The 21898-nt window shown below is 57.4% G+C and overlaps 2 protein-coding genes across 22 annotated transcripts in view; both read right to left on the reverse strand.

Moving 5' to 3' along the window:
* The window catches only part of NAP1L4 (nucleosome assembly protein 1 like 4), a 49565-nt gene extending 46467 nt beyond the window's left edge, over positions 1-3098 (reverse strand). For 2 of the 15 annotated variants that reach the window (XM_023654715.2, XM_070230251.1), the window contains exon 1: positions 1944-2081. Coding sequence is in view for 2 of the 15 variants with exons in the window: in XM_014729747.3 (XP_014585233.2) it covers positions 2757-2799 (43 nt within the window). In the remaining 13 variants the exon portion in view is untranslated. Of the gene's footprint in view, positions 1-946; positions 1177-1418; positions 1752-1918; positions 2082-2756 lie in introns of those variants that run through there. The other 13 variants (XM_070230247.1, XM_070230253.1, XM_070230249.1 and 10 more) reach the window with 10 other exon arrangements.
* A 5027-nt stretch (positions 3099-8125) lies between these two features.
* Positions 8126-21898, reverse strand: part of CARS1 (cysteinyl-tRNA synthetase 1) — a 50496-nt gene continuing 36723 nt past the window's right edge. For 4 of the 7 annotated variants that reach the window (XM_070230264.1, XM_070230262.1, XM_070230260.1 and 1 more), the window contains 5 exons: positions 17107-17187; positions 16361-16428; positions 13611-13670; positions 13075-13158; positions 8126-12394 (listed from right to left, as the gene is read on the reverse strand). In XM_070230264.1, coding sequence (XP_070086365.1) covers positions 12260-12394; positions 13075-13158; positions 13611-13670; positions 16361-16428; positions 17107-17187 — 428 coding nt within the window. In that variant the 3' untranslated portion in view covers positions 8126-12259. Of the gene's footprint in view, positions 12395-13074; positions 13159-13610; positions 13671-15223; positions 15298-16360; positions 16429-17106; positions 17188-21898 lie in introns of all 7 variants that reach the window. The other 3 variants (XR_011424157.1, XR_011424156.1, XR_011424158.1) reach the window with 1 other exon arrangement.

Genomic DNA, 21898 nt, shown 5'->3' on the forward strand with positions numbered 1-21898 from the left:
TGCTATAAGAAGTTAAGTTTTGCAATAGTGTTTTTATTGACCAAAAAAGTCTTATCTTCAATTGATCCTTTCAAATCTCAGAAAAAAATATGATAATTTACCCTCAAAAGATGAAAGGAGAAAATGTCCCCATCTCCAAAAAAGTAGCTAGTAAATCGAGAAAATTCATTTTCTGGGGTTTCTTTTTCCTGAAACTCTACCTTAATAAGTGAACCCCTACTAGGTAACCCTAATTTTCAAACCATTTCCCTCTTCTTTAGTCACGAATTTAATCTTTGGAATATATCCCTATTCTAGCCCCACCTTCGTTTCTCTGAAGTTCATTTGACATTGCCACACTATTTATTCCACTAGCAATTGCTAGTCCCAGTCTGAAATAATTTCCAGATTTTACTATGGGAAGCATTCAGCGTTCTGTGGAATCACAGAATTTTAAGCTGGAAACGATCAACCAGCTCAAATTCTCATCACCTAAACTTCAGTTAGTCTCAGTGCAATCATGAAAACAAAACTCCTCATTAAAACTTCTTCCAGGGGCCTGGGGCCAAGAGGTTAAGTTCTCGTGCTCTGCTTCAGGGTCGGGGGATCCGAAGGTTGGGATCCCGGGCGCCGACATGGCACCACTCATCAGGCCGTGCTGAGGGGGCATCCCACATGGCACAACCAGAAGGACCTACAACCAGGATATACAACTACATACTGGGGGATTTGGGGAGGGAGGAAAAAAAAAAAAAAGAGGTAGATTGGCAACAGATGTCAGCTCAGGGCCAATCTTTCCCACCAAGAAACAACAACAAATCTTCCATTGCCTCCACAAGATAAAGCTGGGCAAACTTAAAATTGCCTGCATTTTCATCCAAGCTCTGTCACCTTGGACAAGCCACTCTACTTAACCTCCCAGGGCGTTAAGTTTCCTGAGCAGGAGTTAAATGGAAAAACAGGTTACTAGCTTATTCTGAAATGAGTGAGCACGTGCGAAGAGATCAGAGGCGTCGCCGGCGTGGTTACTCGTGGAGAGGTACACTTCCTACTGCGGGAAGGCGGTAACTTCTACAGACTTCTCAACTTCTGGCTCCAGCGACTCACTGGACACACCTCTACATTCCTGTACAGGAGAGCGGCCGCAGGCCTATTCTAGACCGTCTGCCTGCAGGCGGGAAGACGGAGCCGGCATTCCTAGAGAAGGCGAAGCACAGCCGGCACGTGAGCCAGAGCCCGCATGCACGCGTCCCCGGGCTGGCCCTGCAGCAGCGAAGGGCACAGGCGCCGCGCCCCGAGGGGTCTAAAGCCGTCACGGGACTCGGGCTCCCGGAGAGGAGCCTGCGGACGGGCAGGTCTCATCGCGCCCACCGACGGGGAGCACGCAGGAGGCGAAAGATAGACGGTGGCCGGGCGCCCGGCAAAGGACAGACACTGACCGAGCGGAGGGGACGCACGGGACGCTGCCGCCGTCCCGTGCAGGGTTGTTATCAGTCTCCGCTTTCGGGAGGCTCGAGTTCTCTCTCCTGGACGCGACGGCAAGTGGTCGAGCGGCCCTGACTTCCCCGCCGCGGACACCAGGCCCCCCGTGCCCGCGGTCACGCTCCGGCCTAGGAGGTCCGGACAAAGGCCTCGGGCGGCCCCCCGCGGGTCACGGCCCCCTCGCCTTCCGGGCCGGGCGGGCCGCGCGGGAACAAAGGGCCTCCTGACCTTCAGGCCGCCCGGCGGGGCGGGGAGGGACACCTGCCGCTGCCGCCGCCGCCGCCCGCTCGCCCGCCGCCCGCCAGCCTCCCCGCGGGCCCGCCGCCGCTCCGGGCTCCGCGCGCGGGCCCCGCCCTGCGCCGCGGCCTCCGCGACGGCGCCAGCCTGACCCCGCCGCCCCGGGGCCCGCCGCCCGCCGCCCCGGCCCCCGCCCCGCGGCCGCCCCGCGCGCAGTTACCCCGCCGAGCACCGCGCGTCCGCACCTCACGCCTCCTGCGGCAGTGGCGGCGGTGGTGGCTGCGCTCGCTCCGGGAACTGCGCCGCCGTGGCCGCCAACAACGCCGCCTCCCATTGGCCGAGCCCCCTTGCCCCGCCCACCGCGAGCAAGGCGGGCTGCGACTGGGCGGGCGTGGCGCAACTCTAATACGCTTCGGCGCCGTCGTGACTACCAATCAGAGGCCGCCGTGGGGGCGCCGCGCTCAGACCCGCGGGCCGTATGCAAATGGAGTGGGTGACGTCTGCGGCGGCGCGCGCACGCCCGCGTGTCTCTTTAAGGGGTGGGGGCACGCGGTGGCCACGTGGGGGGCGAAGCCCGCTCCTCCCGCGCTGCTTCTCCACAGTTGGCTCCTGCCCAGGCTGTCGCCCACCCCAGAGCTGGGTGGCCCCTTCTCCCTGACCCGCACCCCAGCCACCCTAGGAATGGGCGCCACTTCCCGGCCCACCCACCTCCCGCGCCCGCCTGTTCCATCCCCCCTGTCTCCCCTACCCCGCCACCTCCGCCTGTTCCCGTGCGCGCTGACCCCGCGGACCTCGGCCGCCCAGTCCCCCAGGCCTCTCCCTTCCCCGGATCCCCGGGCTCTTCCTGTCTCCAGGGCTTCGCACGTGGGGTCCCCTGGTTCTCGCCCACCCCGTCCGGCGCGCACAAGGGCTCCCCCGGGTAGCGCCCAGATCCGCGCCCCTCAGCGTCTCAGCCTGGCCCCGGCCGGGCAGACCCCACCGGGCCCGCGGTGCAGCCTGGAGCTGGGCAAGGGTGCAGGCTCAGCCCCCCACATCACAGTTTGTAGAAAAGCACTGACCTAGAGGCGACTTGAGGACCATGATGACCGGGCTGAAAACCATACCCTAAGCCTGGGTTCTGAGGCTCTTCATTTCCGTCTTGCGTTGTTTTTGTCTCCTTTTTCAGAAATAACTTTCTTTGGTGCGGTTGCTTTTGAAACAGTTTCTAACTAATTTTTATCGAGTTGTTCCTGTTCTATGGCATTTGGAGGAGGGGGGAGGTTTGAAACCAGCAGGAGGCTCCTGGTTGAGGCGCTCATTAAGGATATGAGTCAGTTACAAACCGCGGGGTGGCCAGCGGGGTGCCCAGGGCAGACGGCACAGCCGGATCGGCAGTAGGTCTGTTGGGAGGGTGTGTGTGCGATTCCTATTTGCCTTACTTAGACTTTGTGACTTTTCTGTAATGACGTTGCTTTGCTTTTGGGGAGGGGAGGCCAGAGCTCACGGGAGGAAGCATGAACTTCAGAAGAAGAGAACGTGAGCATTTTCAAGTTTGGAGGGCTTTCCTCCTTCTCTTTGATAAAGTCTCAAATCCACTGAAGCCGCTGGATCTGGCCCTGCCCAGACGTTGGGGGCTGGTGCGGCTGGCATCAAGCTGGTGGAGCCCTACAGGAGCCAGCCCACCCGACCTGGGCTGGTTGGATAAGCAGCCCCCCCCCCGGCAGGCAGCTGAGCCTGGTCCTTGGGGGGGTCTAATGAAGGTGGAACAGTTGTGGTGGTGCAGCCTTTCCCTGGGATCACTTCAATGAGTTGGTAGGAAGGTGGGCGATGTCCACCGGAAGGCTTTTTATCTGTAACGGTGTTTAAAATGCTGTTTTCGTTTCCTGTGGCTCCCACAGCTAAGTATCGCCAACTGAGGGGCTTAGAAAACACAACAAAACTGTATTCTCTCACAGCTCTTGAGGCTCGGAGAAAGAAATCGAGGTGTTGGCAGGGCTGTGCTCCCTCTGAAGGCTGTAGGGGAGGATCCTTCCTGCCTCTTCCAGCTTCTGGAGCTCCAGGCTATCTTGGGCTTGTGGACACATCACCCCAGTCTCTGCCTCCTTTCTTACATTGCCTTCTTTCTGTGTCTCTTGTGTCCTCTTATAAGGACACTCCAGTCACTGCGTTAGGGCCCACCCTAATGGCCTCATCTTAACTTGATTACATCTGCAAAGACCCTATTTCCAAATGTCAAGTGCACAGGTGCCAGGAGTCAGCGTTGAACCTCTCTCTTGGGGATTGCCATTTGGCCCAAAACACACATTAAGGCAGTGCCCCGGCCGTCGTCCTGGGCTGTGCAGCAGAGAGTGAATGTAGAGGGCAGAGATTCCTGCATAGGACCCCTGGGTCCAAATCCCTGCTCTACTCAGTTCTAGCTGGGCGGCCCTGGCCAAGAGCCTCTGCCTCCATTTCCCCATCTATAAGTTGGGAGCACTTGTAGTACCTGCTTTGCAGGGCTGGGGGGAGAGTTGGAACAACTCTGGATGAATGGTCCGCTTGGTGCAGGTGCTGGCCATTCTGATTACTCCCCACCTCCGCCCTAGTGAGGGGAGGGCACTTGGAGCCTGCGGATACGACTGGGGAAGGGGGTCTTAGAACTGGAGCCCAGGCCTGTCCGTTAGTCCCTGCTCCCCGAGGCTCTCAGAAGTCTGTCCCATGAGCAGCTCAGCCTGCATGGTGCCCTGGTGCATGGTGCATGGTGGGTGACACCTGGTCCCTCATAGGCCCTGGTGCTCAGGATGACCAGGAGCAGCCACCTTGAGGCCACTCTGGGCTGCCCTTTGAGGGGCCAGAAGGACAAACTCCTGGTTCCACCACCTGGTGAAAGCAGGCCCGGCCTGGGATGGTACAGTTCACCTGTCCACACCTGCAGTTGTCCACACTCCCTGGTCTGCCCCTTTGGGGCTTGTATGGATTTGGAAGAAGGCCCCTCTCGGGGGATTGTGAATGATATCAAAGTCCTCCCTGTCCACATTTTCCCTCGTCGGCTCCTGCCTGTCATTTGAGTCCAGCTGGATGACCACCTCCTCTGAGAAGCTTTCCTTGAATACCCTCCCAGCCGCTGCCACAGCCCCCTGCTTTATTTCCATCAAGGCACCCATTGTTGGCTTTCTTGAAGCATGTTTGCTTGATTACATACAAGACTCTCCCCGCCTCCTGCGTCCTGTCCCCGCCCCTACAAGGAAGAGTGTCAGGCAGGCTTCCAGGAGGAAGTGGTGCTCCAGCTGATCCCTGAGAACCAGGAGGAGAGGGTGCTACGTTTTGGGTCAAGAGCACGTGTGGAGGCTGGGAGGCGAGCAGCACAGTGCACTCCAGGACCTACAAATAGCTGAGGGAGGCTCTTGTCCCTCAAGATAGTTTTTGGGAGCCCTGCCTGGAGGGGAGCTGGGGGCAGGTGCCCCTGGCACATGGGCATGTGTTTGCATGTCAGAGATTTGGGTGGGGGCCGGTGATGCCTGGGGCAGGCTGCACTCGGTGTCCTCACCTGCAAGTGGGAGTGCTGGGCAGGGAACCACGCACACAGTGACACCAATGTTGCCGTTCCAGGCACTCCGCCTGGGTCTGACATTTTCCCGGATCTGGGCACTGGGTCTCGGAGTCCCCAGCAGAGCTGGGAACAAAAATCCCACGCTGTTAGCCTCATGTGGAGTGGCTCCTTGGAAACTGCAGGATGTCCTATTGGAGTCTACTACGAAATTAGGCAACATTCCTCACCTGCCTGCACCGTGACTCTATTTTCTGTCCCCAGTATAGCCATGAATGGGTTTATTTAAATGAAGGGTTAAGTCAGATCAAATGTGCTTTTCTGTTAAAGAGAACAAAGGCACAAGAATGGATGTCTGTTGGTTCGCTGTAGCTGCCACAACAAAGCACCATGAATTGGTCGGCTTAAACAAAGAAATGTATTCTCTCCCAGTTCTGGAGGGTTCAAGTCTGAGATTAAGTGTCACAGGGCCGGCTCCCTCCAGAGGCTCTAAGGGAGGCTCCTTCCTGCCTCTTCCAGCTTCTGGGGGCTCCAGATGGTCCTTGGCTTGTGGTTGCAGCCCTCCAGCCTCTGTCTTTGTCATCATGTGGCTTTTTCTCTGTGTCTGTGTCCCTCGTCTTCTTATAAAGATACCAGTCATATTGGATTTAGGGCCCACCCTACTCCAGTGTGACCTCATCTTAACCTAACTGATTACAACCGCAAAGACCCTATTTCCAAATAAGGTCACATCGTGGACTTCCAGGTGGATGTGAGTTTTAGGGGGACACTATTCAACCCATTACAACGTCCATCCTGGAAAAGCCCGCACTCCCCTCGTGCCAGCTCCCCATCCTCTCAGGAGGTGGCCCCTGCAGGGCGGTCTCCCTCTGCCTCCCAGGAGGAAAGCTGTTCCAGGCCCCCCGAGTTTCTGGAGCCTCGACTCTGTGTTAGGGCTGAGGGACTGAGGCCTGGTCCCGTGCTGGGGCAGGGGGGTGGCCTCCCACTGCCACCTCCCACTCAGGGATCTGCTCTCACCCTCCCAGGCCCTGGCACAGTCCCCAGGGACCTGGGGAAAGACACCCACCCCGAGCAGCACCCCCGCTGGTGGCCCAGGGACTGTGGGCTCCCTGTCTCACCACATCAGCTTTAAAAACAGGCTCTCAGCATCTGGGACCTTGTGTCTGAAGGCGTCACCCCACCCTGGACCACAGTCTTGGGGGATCCACTGAGAGGCTTCCCAAAAGCCCCCAAACAAAAGTGGTTTCCATTTCACACTGGCACCCGGGAGGCGGGACCCGGCTCCCATCTGTGCCCTCAAGACGCTTTCATTCTGAATGGCCTCCTCGCCTCTGTCCTAGGCCCTTAGATAAACATCCAGGCTTTGCAGACCCCAGAGCCTCGTATTGGTGTCTCTTCCTCTGCAGACACAATCCTTTCTGGATAGCCCCCTGACAGCAGGAGCGCCAGAACATGGATCTCTGCCGAGCTGGGTCCTTCTCAGGTAGGAGGGTCCCTGCTCTTCATGAGCTAAGGCCCCCTCATGTCCTGGGTTTGAAGTCACAGTCAGTCCCCAGGGTGCACTGCCACCCCCATTCTCCATGCTGTCCACCAGCACCGCAGCAGCTCCGACCATGCCTCTCTGCTACATCCTGTGGCTCCCTACTGCCCACTGTGAGCAGAACACGGGCGGTCAGGGCAGGCATCAGTTTGTGTAAAAGTCCCCAGATGATGTCTGGGGCCGGCCCGGTGGCCAAGTGGTTAAGTTTGGCACACTCCGCTTAGGCGGCCCAGGTTCGGACCTACACCACCAGCTGGCAGCCATGCTGCCGTGGTGACCCACATACAAAATAGAGGAAAGCTGGCACAGATGTTAGCTCAGGGCAAAAGTTCCTCAGCAAAAAAAATAAAACAAAACACAGTCCCTAGATGATGCTCAGTGCAACCAGGGCTGAGCACTGGGATCAGAACTCCCCGGGGGGTGGGGGTGGCAGTCTCCAAGGCCCCTGGCCACCTCGTGGCTTTTGTCTTTGCAGTGTCCTGACCCTGCCTTTGCATGCTCTGGGTTCGTGTGCCCCTGTCAACAGCCCCTCTGCACAGGTCCTCCACCTGGCTTGGTCTTGGGCTCCGAGCAGCTCAGGGGGTTACCCTCCAGGGGCCGCTCTGCCCTTGGTCTCTGCTCCTCGGCTGGACTCAGCCTCGTTGGCCACTCCCACAGACTGGGCTTGGGGGAACGGGCGCCCTGTCCTTCTCCCTCCCACCTAGAGAGCTGTGCCTCATCTCCACGTCACTGAATAATGGCAACTCCTTGGCCTAGGAAGGTCCTGGATAGACGTCATCATCCCCACGCCAAGAGGAGGAAACGGAGACATGGGCTGGATAACTCCCCCCGGCCCCCTGGCTCAGAAATGGCCGGATCACAACCAACCTGGCCCTGGAAGGGACCTTGTCCCTTGCCTTTAGGGGTCACTGCTTGAGGAATAACCCCAGGAGCTGGCAGAAGAGAGGGAGCACCGGGCCCCAGAAGCACCCCAACGTCCCTCCACAGGGCGGTGGCACCCAGATTATGAGGCACTAATAAAGTGGACACGTGGAGAGACAAAGGATGAAACAGATCTCGTAGCACATTGACATGAGAAGATATGCGCGGTATATTCTGTGCAAAGAGAGGGATGCACAATGCGGGGTGCGTTTGGAAACCTCACTCCCTCAGGAGAAAGGAGTCTGGGACACTGTCCCCGAACTGCACAGGCTCTCTCTGAGATGGGCTTCCAGGGACGCTCAGTCCCCATACTGCTCATTTTCTGCAGGATTTGATTTTTAAATAGTGAACCTGTGATATTTTTATAATGAAAACACCTAAGACTTCTCTGTGGGGAGAAGGAGGAAGACAAATCTGGCCCTTAAAGCTGGAAAGACGCTTCACACACACAAAAGACACACTTTTCACATGCAAATTAATATTATACAAGTCACAAAAATTTTCCGCCCCATCTTGTTCCAGAAGAATCTGCCGCAGCTTGTGAGGGTGCACAGGCGGAGAGCAGGGCAGGACAGCAAGGACACTCCTCACCAGGCACGTCCTTCAGCAAAGACAGGAGGATTTCCTGGCGGCATGTTTGAAAGAACATTTGATCGTGAAGTTTCAAACACAGGAGAGCAGAGAGGATAAGCCGAGGAACAGACGCCCATGGCTTAGATGTGACCAGGCACATTGTGCATGATTCGCTTCATCAGTTTTCTTGGCTGGAGGATACTGAATTACAGGCCTCAGGCAACTGCATCCCTAATTAAGGACATTTTGGACACAACTGCCATGATCACACTCAATAATTAACAAAAATTCCTAGTATCCTGCCATACCCCGTCCATACGCAAACTTCCCGAAACGACTTTGTGGCCGGTTTGCTTGAACCAGTCAAGATTCATACAGCAGATGTGGTGGTTTTGTTTCTTGAATCTTCCCTGTCAGGTCTGTGTCCTCTACCTCACCCTTCTCCCCTTGACAGGGATTCCTCAAAGACGTGAGCTCAGGTGTTGTGCGGGTGCCCCATCTTCTGGATGGGTCTGGTTGCTTCTTCCTGGATCCCCTGCCTGTGCCTCCATCCCCAGTACTTCTGTAAACAGGAAGTGAGATGGGTAGCCTCTCCCGTCCACGTGGGGCCCCTGGACCAGCGCATGCGCCTCACCCGGGAGTGGGAGGAAATGCAGAGTCTCCAGCCCCACCCAGATCCGAACCAGAGTTTGTGTTTCAACAAGGCCCAGGGCAGGCGGTGGCTTCATCAATACTGCCTGTAGGTTCTAGTGGAAAGACTTCTCTGGAGGTGAGGCTTGGCTCTCCCCAGCAGGGACACCTTATGCCTGCTTGTCCCTCTCTGGGCCACACTGACAGTGACGGGGAAGGAAGGGGTCACGGGCAGAGCCCGGCATTGTAAGGTGACTTGCACACCTCCCCGGGCCCCCCGTGACCTACAAGCCACCTGCAAGGTGACACTTTGGCACTGTGAAAATACCCAGCTCCCGCCAACGTTCACCAGGGCTCTCTGCAGCCACTGACAGCCCTGGCCTGACTCAGGTGTTTCCTTGGTGGTTGCAGAATGAGGCTGTCTCATCCGACCGTTTCGTCCACTTCCATTGGCTGGCATTTCAGGTGAAGAGCAGCCCTCCCCCTCGGGCTGGGGCCATTTGGTGGCCCTGAAATGCAGTTCCAATGGAAGGGGGAGAAATGCTTAATTGTGCCACTTATAAACAATTAAGTTTGTAGGGTACAGAGCTGACCCCTCTGGTGGTGACAAATGACTATTTCTGGGTTTTCTTTGATGCCTGCATTTCAATTACTCCTTCTTTCCAACACTCAAGTTGTCCCAGACTTGGCCAGTGGAAGCTCCTGAGGCTTTTTATTTTGAAATAATTAGAAATTCCCAAGGTGTGGTAGACACAGGTCCTATGTGCCCCTCACGCAGTCCCGATGGCCACCTCTTGCCTGGTTAGAGCCCAAGATCAGCCCAGGGACCAGCACGTGTGTGTGCGTGCAGTTCTGTCATGTCATCACAGGCGTACATTCCTGCAGTACCACAGCGTCGAGGCCAGAACTGTCACACCACCACAAGACCCCCTCCCGGGGCCCTGCCTCTGCAAGCCCGCCCTAAACCCTGGCAGCCATGAATCTGCTCTCCGTCCCTATATTGTGGCATCTTGAGAATTCATCTAAATGGAATCATATCGTATGGGACCCTTGGAGGTTGGCTTTTCCACTCTGCCCAGTGCTCCTGAGGTCCACCTAGTTGCTGTGTGTGTCACTAGTTTGTCCCGAGTCCTTTGGACATGACTCCACTAGTCTTCAAAAGCTTCCCTTTGGGCACGAGATGGCCCAGGGTCTCCCCATGCTTCTGGTCCAGACCTAGAATGGGTCATTTCTCCCTGGAGAGGGAGGGCATTTAGAGCCTCGAATCTGGCTCTGGGGGTGCTCATGTGACTAGGCTTGTCCCCTCTCAGTCTACAAGCCAGGAAATACCTACTGTTCAAAAATCAAGTGTTGGTCATAATTTGTTCTTTCCAATCGATATTTAACAGTATAGTGACTTTCCTTACCTTCGTGATTTTATACATGTATTTTTCCTTACGTTAAAATCTGGGTTGTTGCCATCGATATACTTATTTGCTTTGTCCCACAATATCGACTTTAAGGATGAGGATGCCAATATTACTACTACTGACAAAACACCTAGATTAAGTGTGACTTCGCTGCACTTTTTTGGCCTTGAACACACCCCACTAAAGATGCATAGCAAGACGGCGAGTCCCCTCCTCAGCTGAAGTCGCCCTTTTCTCACTGATTCAAAGCTTTGTGGCAGATGGTACCTTCCCAAACAGGTGCAATGGTATCTCCAGTCCGCCACACTCTTCCGGAACCTCGGTACTCCCGTCACAGGGAGGTGTCTGTGCCTCCTCCCCTCGAGTGTTGGTGGGCCTCTGAGACGGCCTCCACTCAAGGACCGTGGATCGCACTGCGACTTCTGAGGGGAGATCGCCGAAGGGCACACAGCTTCCGTCTCTCCTGGGACACAAACCTTCGGAGCCACGGGCTGCCAGGCTGAAGCTGCCGAGCTGGAGAGCCCACACCCGAGCAGCCTCAGCTGCGAATCTCCCGGCCTGGGCCCCGGCGCGGGCGCCAACCTTCCCCGTCTGACTGTGACGCTGACTGAGCACCGCCCACATGAGCCTAGTCCCCCAGAGCCACCAGAGTCACTAAGAAGATGCCCGTTGTCGTCCGCGGCCGCTAAGTTGTGCCGCGATTTGTGTGGAGCGATAGCTGACTGGAACAAGTTTGTTTCACTTTGTTTTGGGGCCTTTTTTCCTTATTGGTTTAATTTTTTTGTATGCAAAACATTTAAAGGTTCACAAGTCAGACAGACCTGTACCCAGAGCCTGTCCTCATAGTCTCACGGCCATCGTCCTCCACGTGTGACTGGGGGTGCTCCTGAGTCGCACCGAGTTCCCGGCTGGCACACAGTCGGGTGGCACCAGTCAGCTTCGGGAAACGGGGCTGCCGTGGCAGCACTGGCACGTCCTTTCATACCTGTTTCCCACGAGTGGGACCGCAGGGGCAAGGATGAGTGCGTCTATCACGACCATAGAACACTGCCCAACTCCCCCCACGGGGGCTGTGCCACTTTGCACTGCCATCACTGACGTATGAGGACCGGGCAGTGTTTACCAACCTGACTGCCCCGGCGCCGATGACTGTCACTTGTCCTGATGGATCAGACCCGGCGCCAAGCTCTTGCAGGTGTGCGTTGGGGACTGGCTCTGCTTTCGCTCTCCTCAGTCAAGGATGGTCAAGCGTGTTAGAGGTCAGGTGGGGATTCTTAGCCCAGTGAGTAAACGTGGGTGAGCAGAGTGGGGAGGACACACTCCCCACGTGGGGACCCGGTGACAAATGGCCGCCCTGATGTGCCGAGACCTCCCTGTTATCTCAACCGGCCGCCGCGCAGATCCTGGGCTCACAGCTGTGAGCATGAGCAGTGGTGCGGGGCGGCTGCCCAGCCCGCCTGGCGGAGCCGACCCTTTGCTGGTGTCCGACTGCTGACCTGCTGGGGAGCCTCTGCAGGGTGTTTATTCATCAGAAGCAGAGGGGCCGGCTGAGCAGCCTTTGTGTGGGGCGCCAGTGGGTTCTGCCAGGTTGAGCCTGTCTTTTTCCTACTCAAATACCTCTGAATGCGCCCACACACCAGAGATTAGCCGATAGCGATCTGCATGGGGGAGAAATTTCTCGGCTGGCTGGAGCGGCTCAGCTGACCCGAGTACCCAAGTCGTGAACTGCTGAGCAAGCAGCCCGCCAGGCGGCCCCTGCCAACGCTGAATGTGCGGGGAGACGGCAGAGAGAGCGCCTGGCCTCGCTGTTGGGAAGACTTTATTACTGACGTCTCAGAGGACGGCACGGACCTCGAGGAACAGAATTCTTAATTTAGGACCCGAGGGCCACTGTAAACATGACCGGAGCCGGGGCGCCGTCACTGCTGCGGCAGAGGAGGCCGCCAGTCCGCTGGCGCAGTGTGGAACGCAGCCCCTGCCCTTTCATTTGAAGCTTCCGTTTTGAACCATTTGCAGATACTCCTTGTGGAGCTTCTCCTGAGCTTCGAAGAGCTTCTTCAGCTTCTTGGCTTGCCCTTTGCTCAGTTCTTTGCCTTCTGTGTCGTGTGTGGGCAGACCCTGAAACAGTGAGAGCACAGATGGTCACCGAGGGGCACGTGACTCCCCTCTCGGGCCCTCGGGCTCAGTGCTCAGCCCACTGACCAGGGCATGGCCACTTGCCTGGGCATCTACTCACCCCGATGCTCTGGGTCCAGTGCACTGATTCGGCAGTGTCTGTCCCAGCCACGGAGAAGCCACCCATCTGGGGGCACCCTCCCGCCTGGGAGGTGAAGGGCACTCTTCCCATCATGGTCTGTGTGGCTGAGTTGTGATACGACCGGCTCAAAAGGATGTAGCAAATACACACAAGAAGCAGAAAAGAAGGCCTCTGGGTGCAGAGGCAAAGCGGCCACAAACGGCTGTAATGAACACCCCGGGGGCAGAGGACATGGACATGTCTACACCAGGGCACTCCTGGCCGGCTTGTGAGGGAGAGACCCTGCAAATTCCATTTCCTGTCATTCTCAGCTCAGCCTGGCCACGATACCTGGTGCCAGAGGCCACTTGACCGCAGCAATGGAGGGAGGCGGCCTTGGGCACCTGGGTGCAGGCACTGGACCCACGACAGGCGCCAGATGATCCTGCCTCCCTTCTGATCGCATCCCAAACAGAAACTCTGCTTGCCCAAGCCTGGAAATTCTTGTCACCCCAATTTACTGGTCTAACAAAGTTCTGCAGGGAAGAAAAGGAATTCTTACGTTTTCGTCAAACTTGGAGTATTTGTCACTTTCTGATAAGAACATCTTTCTGGGCGGAATCTTCATCTTGGCCAGCTTCGCTGCCTGGAACACAGAGACGTGGTCACCACTGCTGAGCACACGCATCGCCTCCCCGCCCAGCCCCCCAATCCAGAGAGCTCCAGAGGACGGGAGGGCAGAGACCGGGGCCAAGGGATGTTAAAGGAGGGACGGTTCCACAGCCACCGATGCTGTGTCTCTAGGGACTGTGGAGGCCGTCTGCAGGCTCACAGCACTGAGTCAGAAAGCCACCTGGGGCCTGCATCTGGCCAGAGGGCAGCTGCCTGAGGCCAGGGCTCCCCTTGCCCAGGGACCCCTGGCTTCCCTGCAGGCACCACGTGGGGACATGCAGAGTGGGCCTGGGAGGGCACTGCTGGTAGACGGTGGCTGAGAGGGTGCCTGGCTGGGCCCAGGAGGCACAGAGAGCAGGGCATGGGGTCCACGTGTGCACTTCCACCCAGAAAAGACCAGCCCTGCCTCAAACAAACATGCTTTACTTCTTGTTCCTGTTTCTTCCTGGCTGCCTCCTCTTTCTTCTTCCTCTTCTCTTCTTCAGCCTAAGGGAACAGCAAACGGCCCCATGAGCAAGGTCAGCCTGAGGCCCCTCTCCGGGTGGGAGGTGAAACTAAACAAGCCCCGTACTGGCCCGCCATGGCCTTGCCCTGTGAGCTGGACTCTGACTCGGCCAACTCCACAGAGTGACACGGCCCGTGTACAGGGGGGCGGGGGCTCAGGAAGCGCACCGGGCGAGTCCTTATCCATTAGGGACCCTCGTACGTTCCCTCTGGAGATGCTCAGGGGGCCCTCTGGGTGCCAAGACCCGCTCTGGACCCAGGACAGCAGTGAGCAGACAGCACACACTCGAAGATCCAGGAAACAGCTAATACAAAGAAATGAGCATAGTGACGAGCCTGGCCAGAGGAAGTGACCGGGGACAGTGTTGTGAGGCCCGACCCAGACCAGGTCATGGGTGCCTGGGGAGGATGAGAGCAGGAGGCAGAGGTCAGTGGGTGCCAGGGCATGGGGGCCTTGGGGGCCAGGTACAGGGCCTGAGTTAATTCCACGGTGAAGGGCAGTGCAGAGGGGCTGTGGGAGATGGGGTGGTGGCCGGGGGCTCACTTCCCACCTGGCACGCAGCACCGGGCAGGGGCGAGGGCACAGGGGTGAGGGCGACTGGCACAGAGAGCAGGGGTGGGGAGGAGGAGCCTTCAGCCTGGGGGCCCGTGAGAGGGGGAGGACCAAGGCTGCCTCTGGAGGTTGGGCTTGAGCCACAGTGTGAACAACTGCCACCACTGACAGGAAGGAGGACCGGGTCTGGGAGCTGAAAATCAGGAGTTCCCTCTGGGATGGGTCTCATGCGCTTCCTGGGAAGCGGAGCTCTCAGGGAGGTGGCTGGGCACAGGGATCTGGTTACGGGCAAGTTTGAGGCCAGGGGAAATTTGGGGGTCACAGCCAGGTGGATGGCAGAGAACCTGTGGGACTGGGTGAGACCACCTGAGAAGGGCCAGGGACGAGGAGGGCCAGTGAGGCGGGGGTGTGGCCAGTGGGGTGGAGAATGCAGAGGGAGTCCCAGAGAGCAGGGTCAAAGGCTCATGAGGGGCCAAGGGAGACAGGTGGGGCCACCCTGGGATGTGCCCAGTCACCGGAGAGCTCGACAAGAGTGGCGCCAGGAGCAGTGGGGATGGTGGCGCCAGGAGAGGCTGAGTGGGCAGGAAGGAGGAAGACACGGCTCTGAGCTCGGGGGGCAGAAAGTAGAGCACTAAGAATTTCTGCCTTCTCCTTTAAAGACAAGATGTGTTCATCTGCTGGTGAGACTCTTCCGGGGGAGGGAGACACTGTCTATGAGGGGTGGGGCCAGGATGGTCTGGAACACCAGGGCCTTGGGCACCGAGGGCCCTGTGCCCACCCAGGAGCCCCTCCCCACCTCCTGCAGTCCCGGGGGTGCTTCCTCCTGGCAGATCTGGTTGGGATGAGGTTCCTTGGTCAAGAAACATGAGCAACTAGAAGGAAGGCACAAGCTGCTGCTGCAGTGGCCGAGTTCCTCTCTCGAAGGCCCGAGGCGAGTGAAAGGCCCAGCAGGGCGAGGGACACGGTGGGCGGGGCTGCTCACCTGCCGCCCTGAACAGAGCCTCTACTGCCGTGGCTTTAGGCCCCTGAGCGAGCACGTCCAGGAGGCAGAGCTATCTGGGGGAGAGAGCAGGAAGCAGTGGTGTTTGTTTCTTAGCCAGGCTTGGGGGAGCAGGAGGCACGGCCAGCCACGGTGGGCCACAGGCTGTGGTGCCCAAGGAGAGGGGCGAGCCCAACATAAAGCTGGGGTGACCAGATGTAACAGAAATGGGGGGCTGAGAAGGGCCTCGATGGGGAGGCCAAACTGGCGGCCCGTGGTGGACAAGTCCCGGCTCCTTGGAACTTTCCAACTATGACAAACCCACAAGCAGCTCACCAGCCTAACTGCCCAGAACTTCCGCGGGCGTTCCAAGCTGGTGAGCCGTCTTGCCTCAGGAACAGCTCCTCTTGGTGGCCATGCTCACATCTCCGTCAGCTATCCCCTGTACCCGGATCCCTGGCCTCCCAGACTTGCCCTCTACGGGGGTCTCCTCTTTAAGGCCTCTCAGGGCCCCTCACCCCTGGAGGCGGCAAAGCCCTATGGCCCACGCCCAATGCTGCCCACGTGGGCCGTGAGTTCAGGGGCCTCTGTCCTTACCACCTGCCCCCCCACGGGTGCCTCACGAGCTGTGCCCAGCAATTCTGACACGAACTGTGTGTTTCTGTTCCTGTTTTTCTCTCTCTCTTTGGGACACCGAGGTCCTTGAGAGCAGGGACTACCCCAATTCTCTGTGGGCCCGAGCCCTCGGCTCAGCCGCTAGCCATGGGGCATGTAGCGATGTCTGAGACACTGGGTGCCGACAGAGGCGTGACTGGGACGCATTCCACAAAGACAACACTACTTCCGCTGAGAGCAAGGTGTGACCAAACACGTCAGCTTCACGGTTTACTGAAGTGACTGATTTTCCCTTAAAGTATGAAAATAATTTTTTAAAAAGAGGTCCTTCATTCGAAGATAAATTTTCTGTTACCATATTGCCAGGTAGTTTCCTATCTAGTTAATTTTTCCTTCTGACCATTATAAATACTGGGATTGTACTAAAAGCATAAACACTACCTCCTACAAGGTGAAGTGGGTGGACCCCAGGGGTTTTCACATTTCCCGTCAACAACATGCTCGGGTCGTTTTAATCTTACTCACCCTTTTCTTTTCTTCTCTCTCTTTCAATAAGGTGTCTCTGTCCACCAACTTGACCACCGTCGGCAGTCCTGAGAAGCAACAGTCTGTGAGATGCAGCCGAGGCCTGGGGTCCATCCTCCCTGCTGACCTGGCCCTGCCCCACCTGAGCTGCCCCCAGGCCCAGGACCGCCACACGCTCCCCTGTCGCTGCCCCCGGGCCCTGGAGAGAAGCAGGCAGCCCCTTCCTGACTGCTCACACAGGTCAAACATAAATCGTGACGTGGGAAGGCCTTGCCACTCATGACAGAAAACCCAGAAGTCATCAAGTAAGACAACGTCATCTGAGTATTTAAAATCTAGTAATTTTCTGTGCAGCCAAAACCCCGACAAAGTTTGAAAGACAAGCTGTGAAACTCGCCAACCATCGGTATGACGTAGGCTGTCTCCTAAAGGACAGATCATAAGAGGTGGCCAGCACCCAGCAGAAAAACAGGTGATGGGCAGTCAGGCCGCAGGAGTGGTCACCCAAATGCCCCTCACACACAGAAGGTGTTGCAACGATGCCTAAGAAGGTGAACCACAAGGCCCCCTGCCACTGGGAACCACAGGTACCCCTCTGGGATTCTTGATCATACACCCTGTCCCCAGCTTTTCCTGTGGCCCTCTCAAAAATCACGCCCAACCCGGCGTCCTCCCCCTTCTCCACCCGTCACATCCAGAGCCCCTTACAAGGGGACCCAGACATGGCCGAGGAGGACCCGACCCACCTTCATGATCTTCAAACCGCACCCCGAGCTCGGGCAGGATGTCATCCCGCAGGGCGTCGCTGAGCTGCAGGACCTCCGCGACTGTGGACAAAGACAGGGGCTCAGTCCGATGAGACGCCCGGGGACCGCTGGGACCCACAGGACATGCAGCCTCCTGAGCTCCACTCACTGTGGAGGCAGGAGGAGCTCAGATGCTCCAGGCACTGCCATTGTGAGTCCATCAGGGGCCAGCAGGCCACCGGAGGACAGCACAGCGTGCCTGTTCAGAGGCAGCTGCTGCCTGAGGATGCACACGGACTGGTCCCAGGAGGGAACCTGAGCAGGGGAGTCAGGCCCCCCAAAGCCAGGTGGGCGGCAGGTCCAGGGAAACTACGTTTCTACTGCACAGAAACGAGGCTCAGAAACCAGCCGGAGCACCTCGTCACTCAGGAAGGTGTCCGGAACACACAGCCCTCGCAGCCCCAGCTCGATGCTGCTGAGAGCAGCCGAATTCCTCAGTCCAGCTCCCAGGGACCTGAGGCCACACCTGCTCTGGGCCTGTGTCCTGAGGTCCCCAGAAGTCCTGGAAGGGCTCCCTGTACTCTGCATGCTGTCACTGGGTGTCGCAGTGGCCTGCCTCCTCCATTCGTCCTCAGGGCTAAGCAGCCAGCCCAGGACCCCCCAGCTCCGAGCACCCACAGGTGAGAGCCAGAACTCGGCTAGAGGGAAGGGTGTGGCTCTCTGGGGCAGATGTGGGTCTGGAGGTTTGGGTGACCCCCACTGCTGCCAGCGTCTCGCACTTAGACCTTGGCCCCGCTGAAGAGGTGGAAGGGCCAGAGGCCTGGGGGATAGGGAACCATGCCCCACCTCAGTGACACTCTGCCTCGGCACTGGCTCCACTGTGGACACAGTGCTCCCAGCCCAGCCCTGCCCTACTCCCGAGGGAGGTGGCCACCTCGGAGCTGGAAGGAGCAGAAGGCCCGGGAGCCTGGGAGGAAGTGCAGTGCCTGGCTGCCTTTGAAGTGACTCTTCCAAGAAAGATGACACACGTGAAGCAAACAGAGTGGGTATGGACGACGAGATGGCTGGTGCAGCCTTCAGGCCTAAACTGGACGGTCCCTTCAGGTTCAGACATTCTTAACCCCAGTGTCCGTTTCTCTGTTGGTCCCAGAGGCAAAATGAATGAGCACCGACTCACTCCCTTCCCAGCCCCGGGGATGGCGGCAGATCTGACAGCGCCTGGTTACAGCCAGTGATGGTCAAGAGCTCGTGGGGAGCCTGGAACATTCCAGCACAGCCATCACAGAGCACCCATGGCTGCTGGATCCGGGGGCTCACAGCCCGGGGATGTGGCGCGGGGACAGTCTCCTCTGCATTCAGGAACGGAGAGCACGTCGGGGCTCAGCCCCCATCAGACGTGTTCTTCCAGGCTCCAGAACTGCTCCTCCACAGCTCTAGTGTGGGGAGAACCTGACCTCAGGGTGAAGGAAATTCAGCTTCAGGGTAAGGACCGGGCGCGAGGGTGGTACCTGGGTGAGCTGCCTGCCACGGAGGCTGACGTTTGCCTCTGTGAAACAGGACCCGATGCCATCCCCGATGGGTCTGGTGACACCAGACAGGATATTCTGCAGTGCCCTGTCTTTCGAAGCCAGGTCTCACACTGGTTCTTCAACACACAGCCCCCGAAGGCTGCTCAGCCTGGTTGCCCTACCTGCCAAGTCCCCCTCTCCCCAGCCGGTGCCCAGCATCCACGTGGGAGACCAGTGTAGGAGGAGTCCAGCGTGACAGGCCATGTGTGATGGTCATCGATCTCAAAAAGGCTTGACAGCATCCAACCACGGAACAAAGCTCACTGTGAATTAGGGGACGGACCACTTGTCGCTCCCAAGCACCCCGGACGCTGGGACTCAGCCTCGCTCCACTGTGAACTCACCACTTGCAAGGCCAGCACACTCGCACCCCTCGCTCCAGTACCCACCTGCACCACGAGGCCCGGTCCCAGGGGGTTTTGATGTGCTGGCCGTGCCTCCTGCAGAGAACACTTGTCCCCAGAAACTGAACGCCTGCTGCCCTCACCCCTGCTCACACCTACGCAGACCCCGCGCAGCCTCGCTGCTCCCCCGCCCTGCTTTGTCCCCCCTGCTGCACTGACCACAGCCCATGTCGTCATTCACTTGTCTGTCCTGTCGCCGCTGTGTCCCCAGGACCCAGACTGCTCCTGCCACTTGCCAGGTGCCCCACAAGTCCACTCACTGTTGAATGAATGAATGAATGAATGATGAATGAATGAATGAGGAACGAATAGGGATTCGCACATCTCAGGGGACTTCCTAGCGCCCTGGCTCACAAGCGCAGCTACTCCTGGGCAGTGACCCACTTCCTGACACTGTTCAAAGAAAGCCGTGTTTCAGCCTTGCCAGCAGGTTGTTTGGTCCGTTCCCTCTCGTGCCCCTTGGGGGTCACTGGCTGAGATGAGCCTCCCCAGCACCCCGAGGAGGGCCGACCCCGGGGCATGAGCTGAGGTAAGTGCCCCATGGCTGGCAGGCTAACCATCACTGGAAGGAAAGCGAGCCAGGTCCCACTGTCACCATCACCAACTCCTGAGTGTACCCGATGGGTGGCACAACCACCAGGGCGGGCACCCCCCAGGCTTCCCCCTGGGGGAAGGAGACACACCCTCCCCAGCGTCCCCTCATGCCCATGCTGTCCTCTGGGTCTGGGCTCTGCACAGTTCAGGAGAATGACCGGCACCTCCACATAGCTCAAAATTTCCTCCAGGCTTTCTTTTCAAACCTTTTGATGACTTTAGGGGTGGCTTTCTCCTCTATCCTCTTCCAAGTCATCTATCTGACCAGGGTCTAGTGTCCAGAATAAACAAAGAACTCCTACAACTTAACAACAAGACAAATGACCCAACTAAGAATGGTCAAAGGGCATAAACAGACATTTCTCCAGAGAAGATGTACAGAGGCCAAGAAGCATGTGAAAAGATGCTCAACGTCACTAATCATTAGGGAAATGGAAGTCAAAGTCACAATGAGATCCCACTTCACACCTCCTAAGATGGCAATAATAAGAATAAAACCCCCAGAAAATAACAGGTGTTGGTGAGGATGAGGAGAAACCAGAACCGGAAATATAAAATGTTTCAGCCGCTGTGAAAAAGCGTTTGGCAGTTCTTCAAAAGTTAAACATGTAAGTACTATATGACCCCACAATTCCACTCCTAGGGCACATGCTCCAAAGAACTGGAAAACCGGGATTCAACCAGACACTGGTACATACATGTTCACAGCAGCAGTATTCACAACAGCCAAAAGGTAGAAACACCCTAAGTGGCCATCAACGTAAGAATGCATAAGCAAAATGTGGTCTATCCACACAGTGGAATATTATTCTGCCTGAAAAAAGGATGAAGCACTGACACAGGCTACAGTGTGGATGAACCTTGAGAGCATTCTGCTCAGTGAAAGAAGCTGGACACAAAGGCCACATACTTATGATTCCGTGTCTACAACATGTCTAGAACAGGTAAATCCATAAAGACAGAAAGCAGATTGGTGGCTGCCAGGGGCCAGGGAGAAAGGAGGAGAGACTGACCACAGCGGGCACCCTCCTCCACCCGGCCCTCCCCACAGCAGGTACCCTCCTCCACCTCGCCTTCCCCACCCTGGGCATGACATAGGACTGGCTTTATCGCGATGCTGACAGGAGCAGAGCTAAGGCTTTCAGCGTCCCCCTCTGTGGTGTAAATCCAGACCTCAAGCTGTGGCTGCGGAGTCCAGGATGGGATGGAGGCCTCATGTGAGGCCCTGGGCCAGAGCCGAGGCTGTCACATGGAGAATCGGAGCTGGGAGAGGTGGGGACCTTTGACTTGGGAGAGCAGAAGGGCAGACGTGGTGGAACTGCTCCCGGGGGCAGAACCACAGAGGTATGGCCAGCAGAGCTGCTTCCAGAGAAGGAAGCAGCTTCGAAACCACCATGGCGCCCAGCAAAGGAAAGCAGGCTTCCCTGGACATGGTCCCACAGAGAGGATGACTTCCCCCGGGGCACCCAGGCAAAGCATGCCAGCTGTGAGGACCTCACAGGCCTGTCAACTCTAAGAGGCTCTGACTCCATCAGGTTCTAGAAGGAGAGGGTCTCCATATGGCCATCTGCTAATGAGCAACAGCTCAGAAGCATTTTGGGTGAACGGGCAGCACGGGGAGATACCTCCTTCACACACTCGGGCAGTGGGCGCCCTTCCCTTCCTGGCAGAGGACTCACAGGGCCCAGGGCGGCATGTGGGCGTGGGGAGGGGAGCACAGCCATCAGGGCTGGCTTCTGTTCGTGGAGCTGGGAGACAGGAGCGGAAACCTGAGAGCAAGCAGTGACCAGGGAGACATTAGGAGCTTACCAAAAGATACAGGAGTCCATCCATGTGTGAAAGGATATGCAAACGTGGCCTATTCACACAATGGAACATTATTCAGCCTTAAAAAGGAAGGAATTCTGACACGTGCTACCACATGGGTGAACGTTGAAGGCATCATGCTGAGTGACGTGAGCCCGTCACAGAAGGACCAATCCTGCGTGATTCAACCTACAGGAGGTCCCCAGAGTCGTCAGAAAGTAGGGTGGTGAGTGCCAGGGGCTGGAGGAGGGGGAGTGAGTGTTTAATGGGGACGGAGTTTCAGTTTGGGAAGATGGAAAGTTCTGGACACGGATGGTGGTGATGGCTGCACAACAATGTGAATGTGCTTAACGCCACTGAGTTGCTCATTAAAATGGTTAAGATGGTCGGTTTTATACTACGTGTATTTTACAGAAATGA

The sequence above is a fragment of the Equus caballus genome, chromosome 12 (assembly GCF_041296265.1).
Source record: "Equus caballus isolate H_3958 breed thoroughbred chromosome 12, TB-T2T, whole genome shotgun sequence".
Classification (NCBI taxonomy): domain Eukaryota; kingdom Metazoa; phylum Chordata; class Mammalia; order Perissodactyla; family Equidae; genus Equus; species Equus caballus.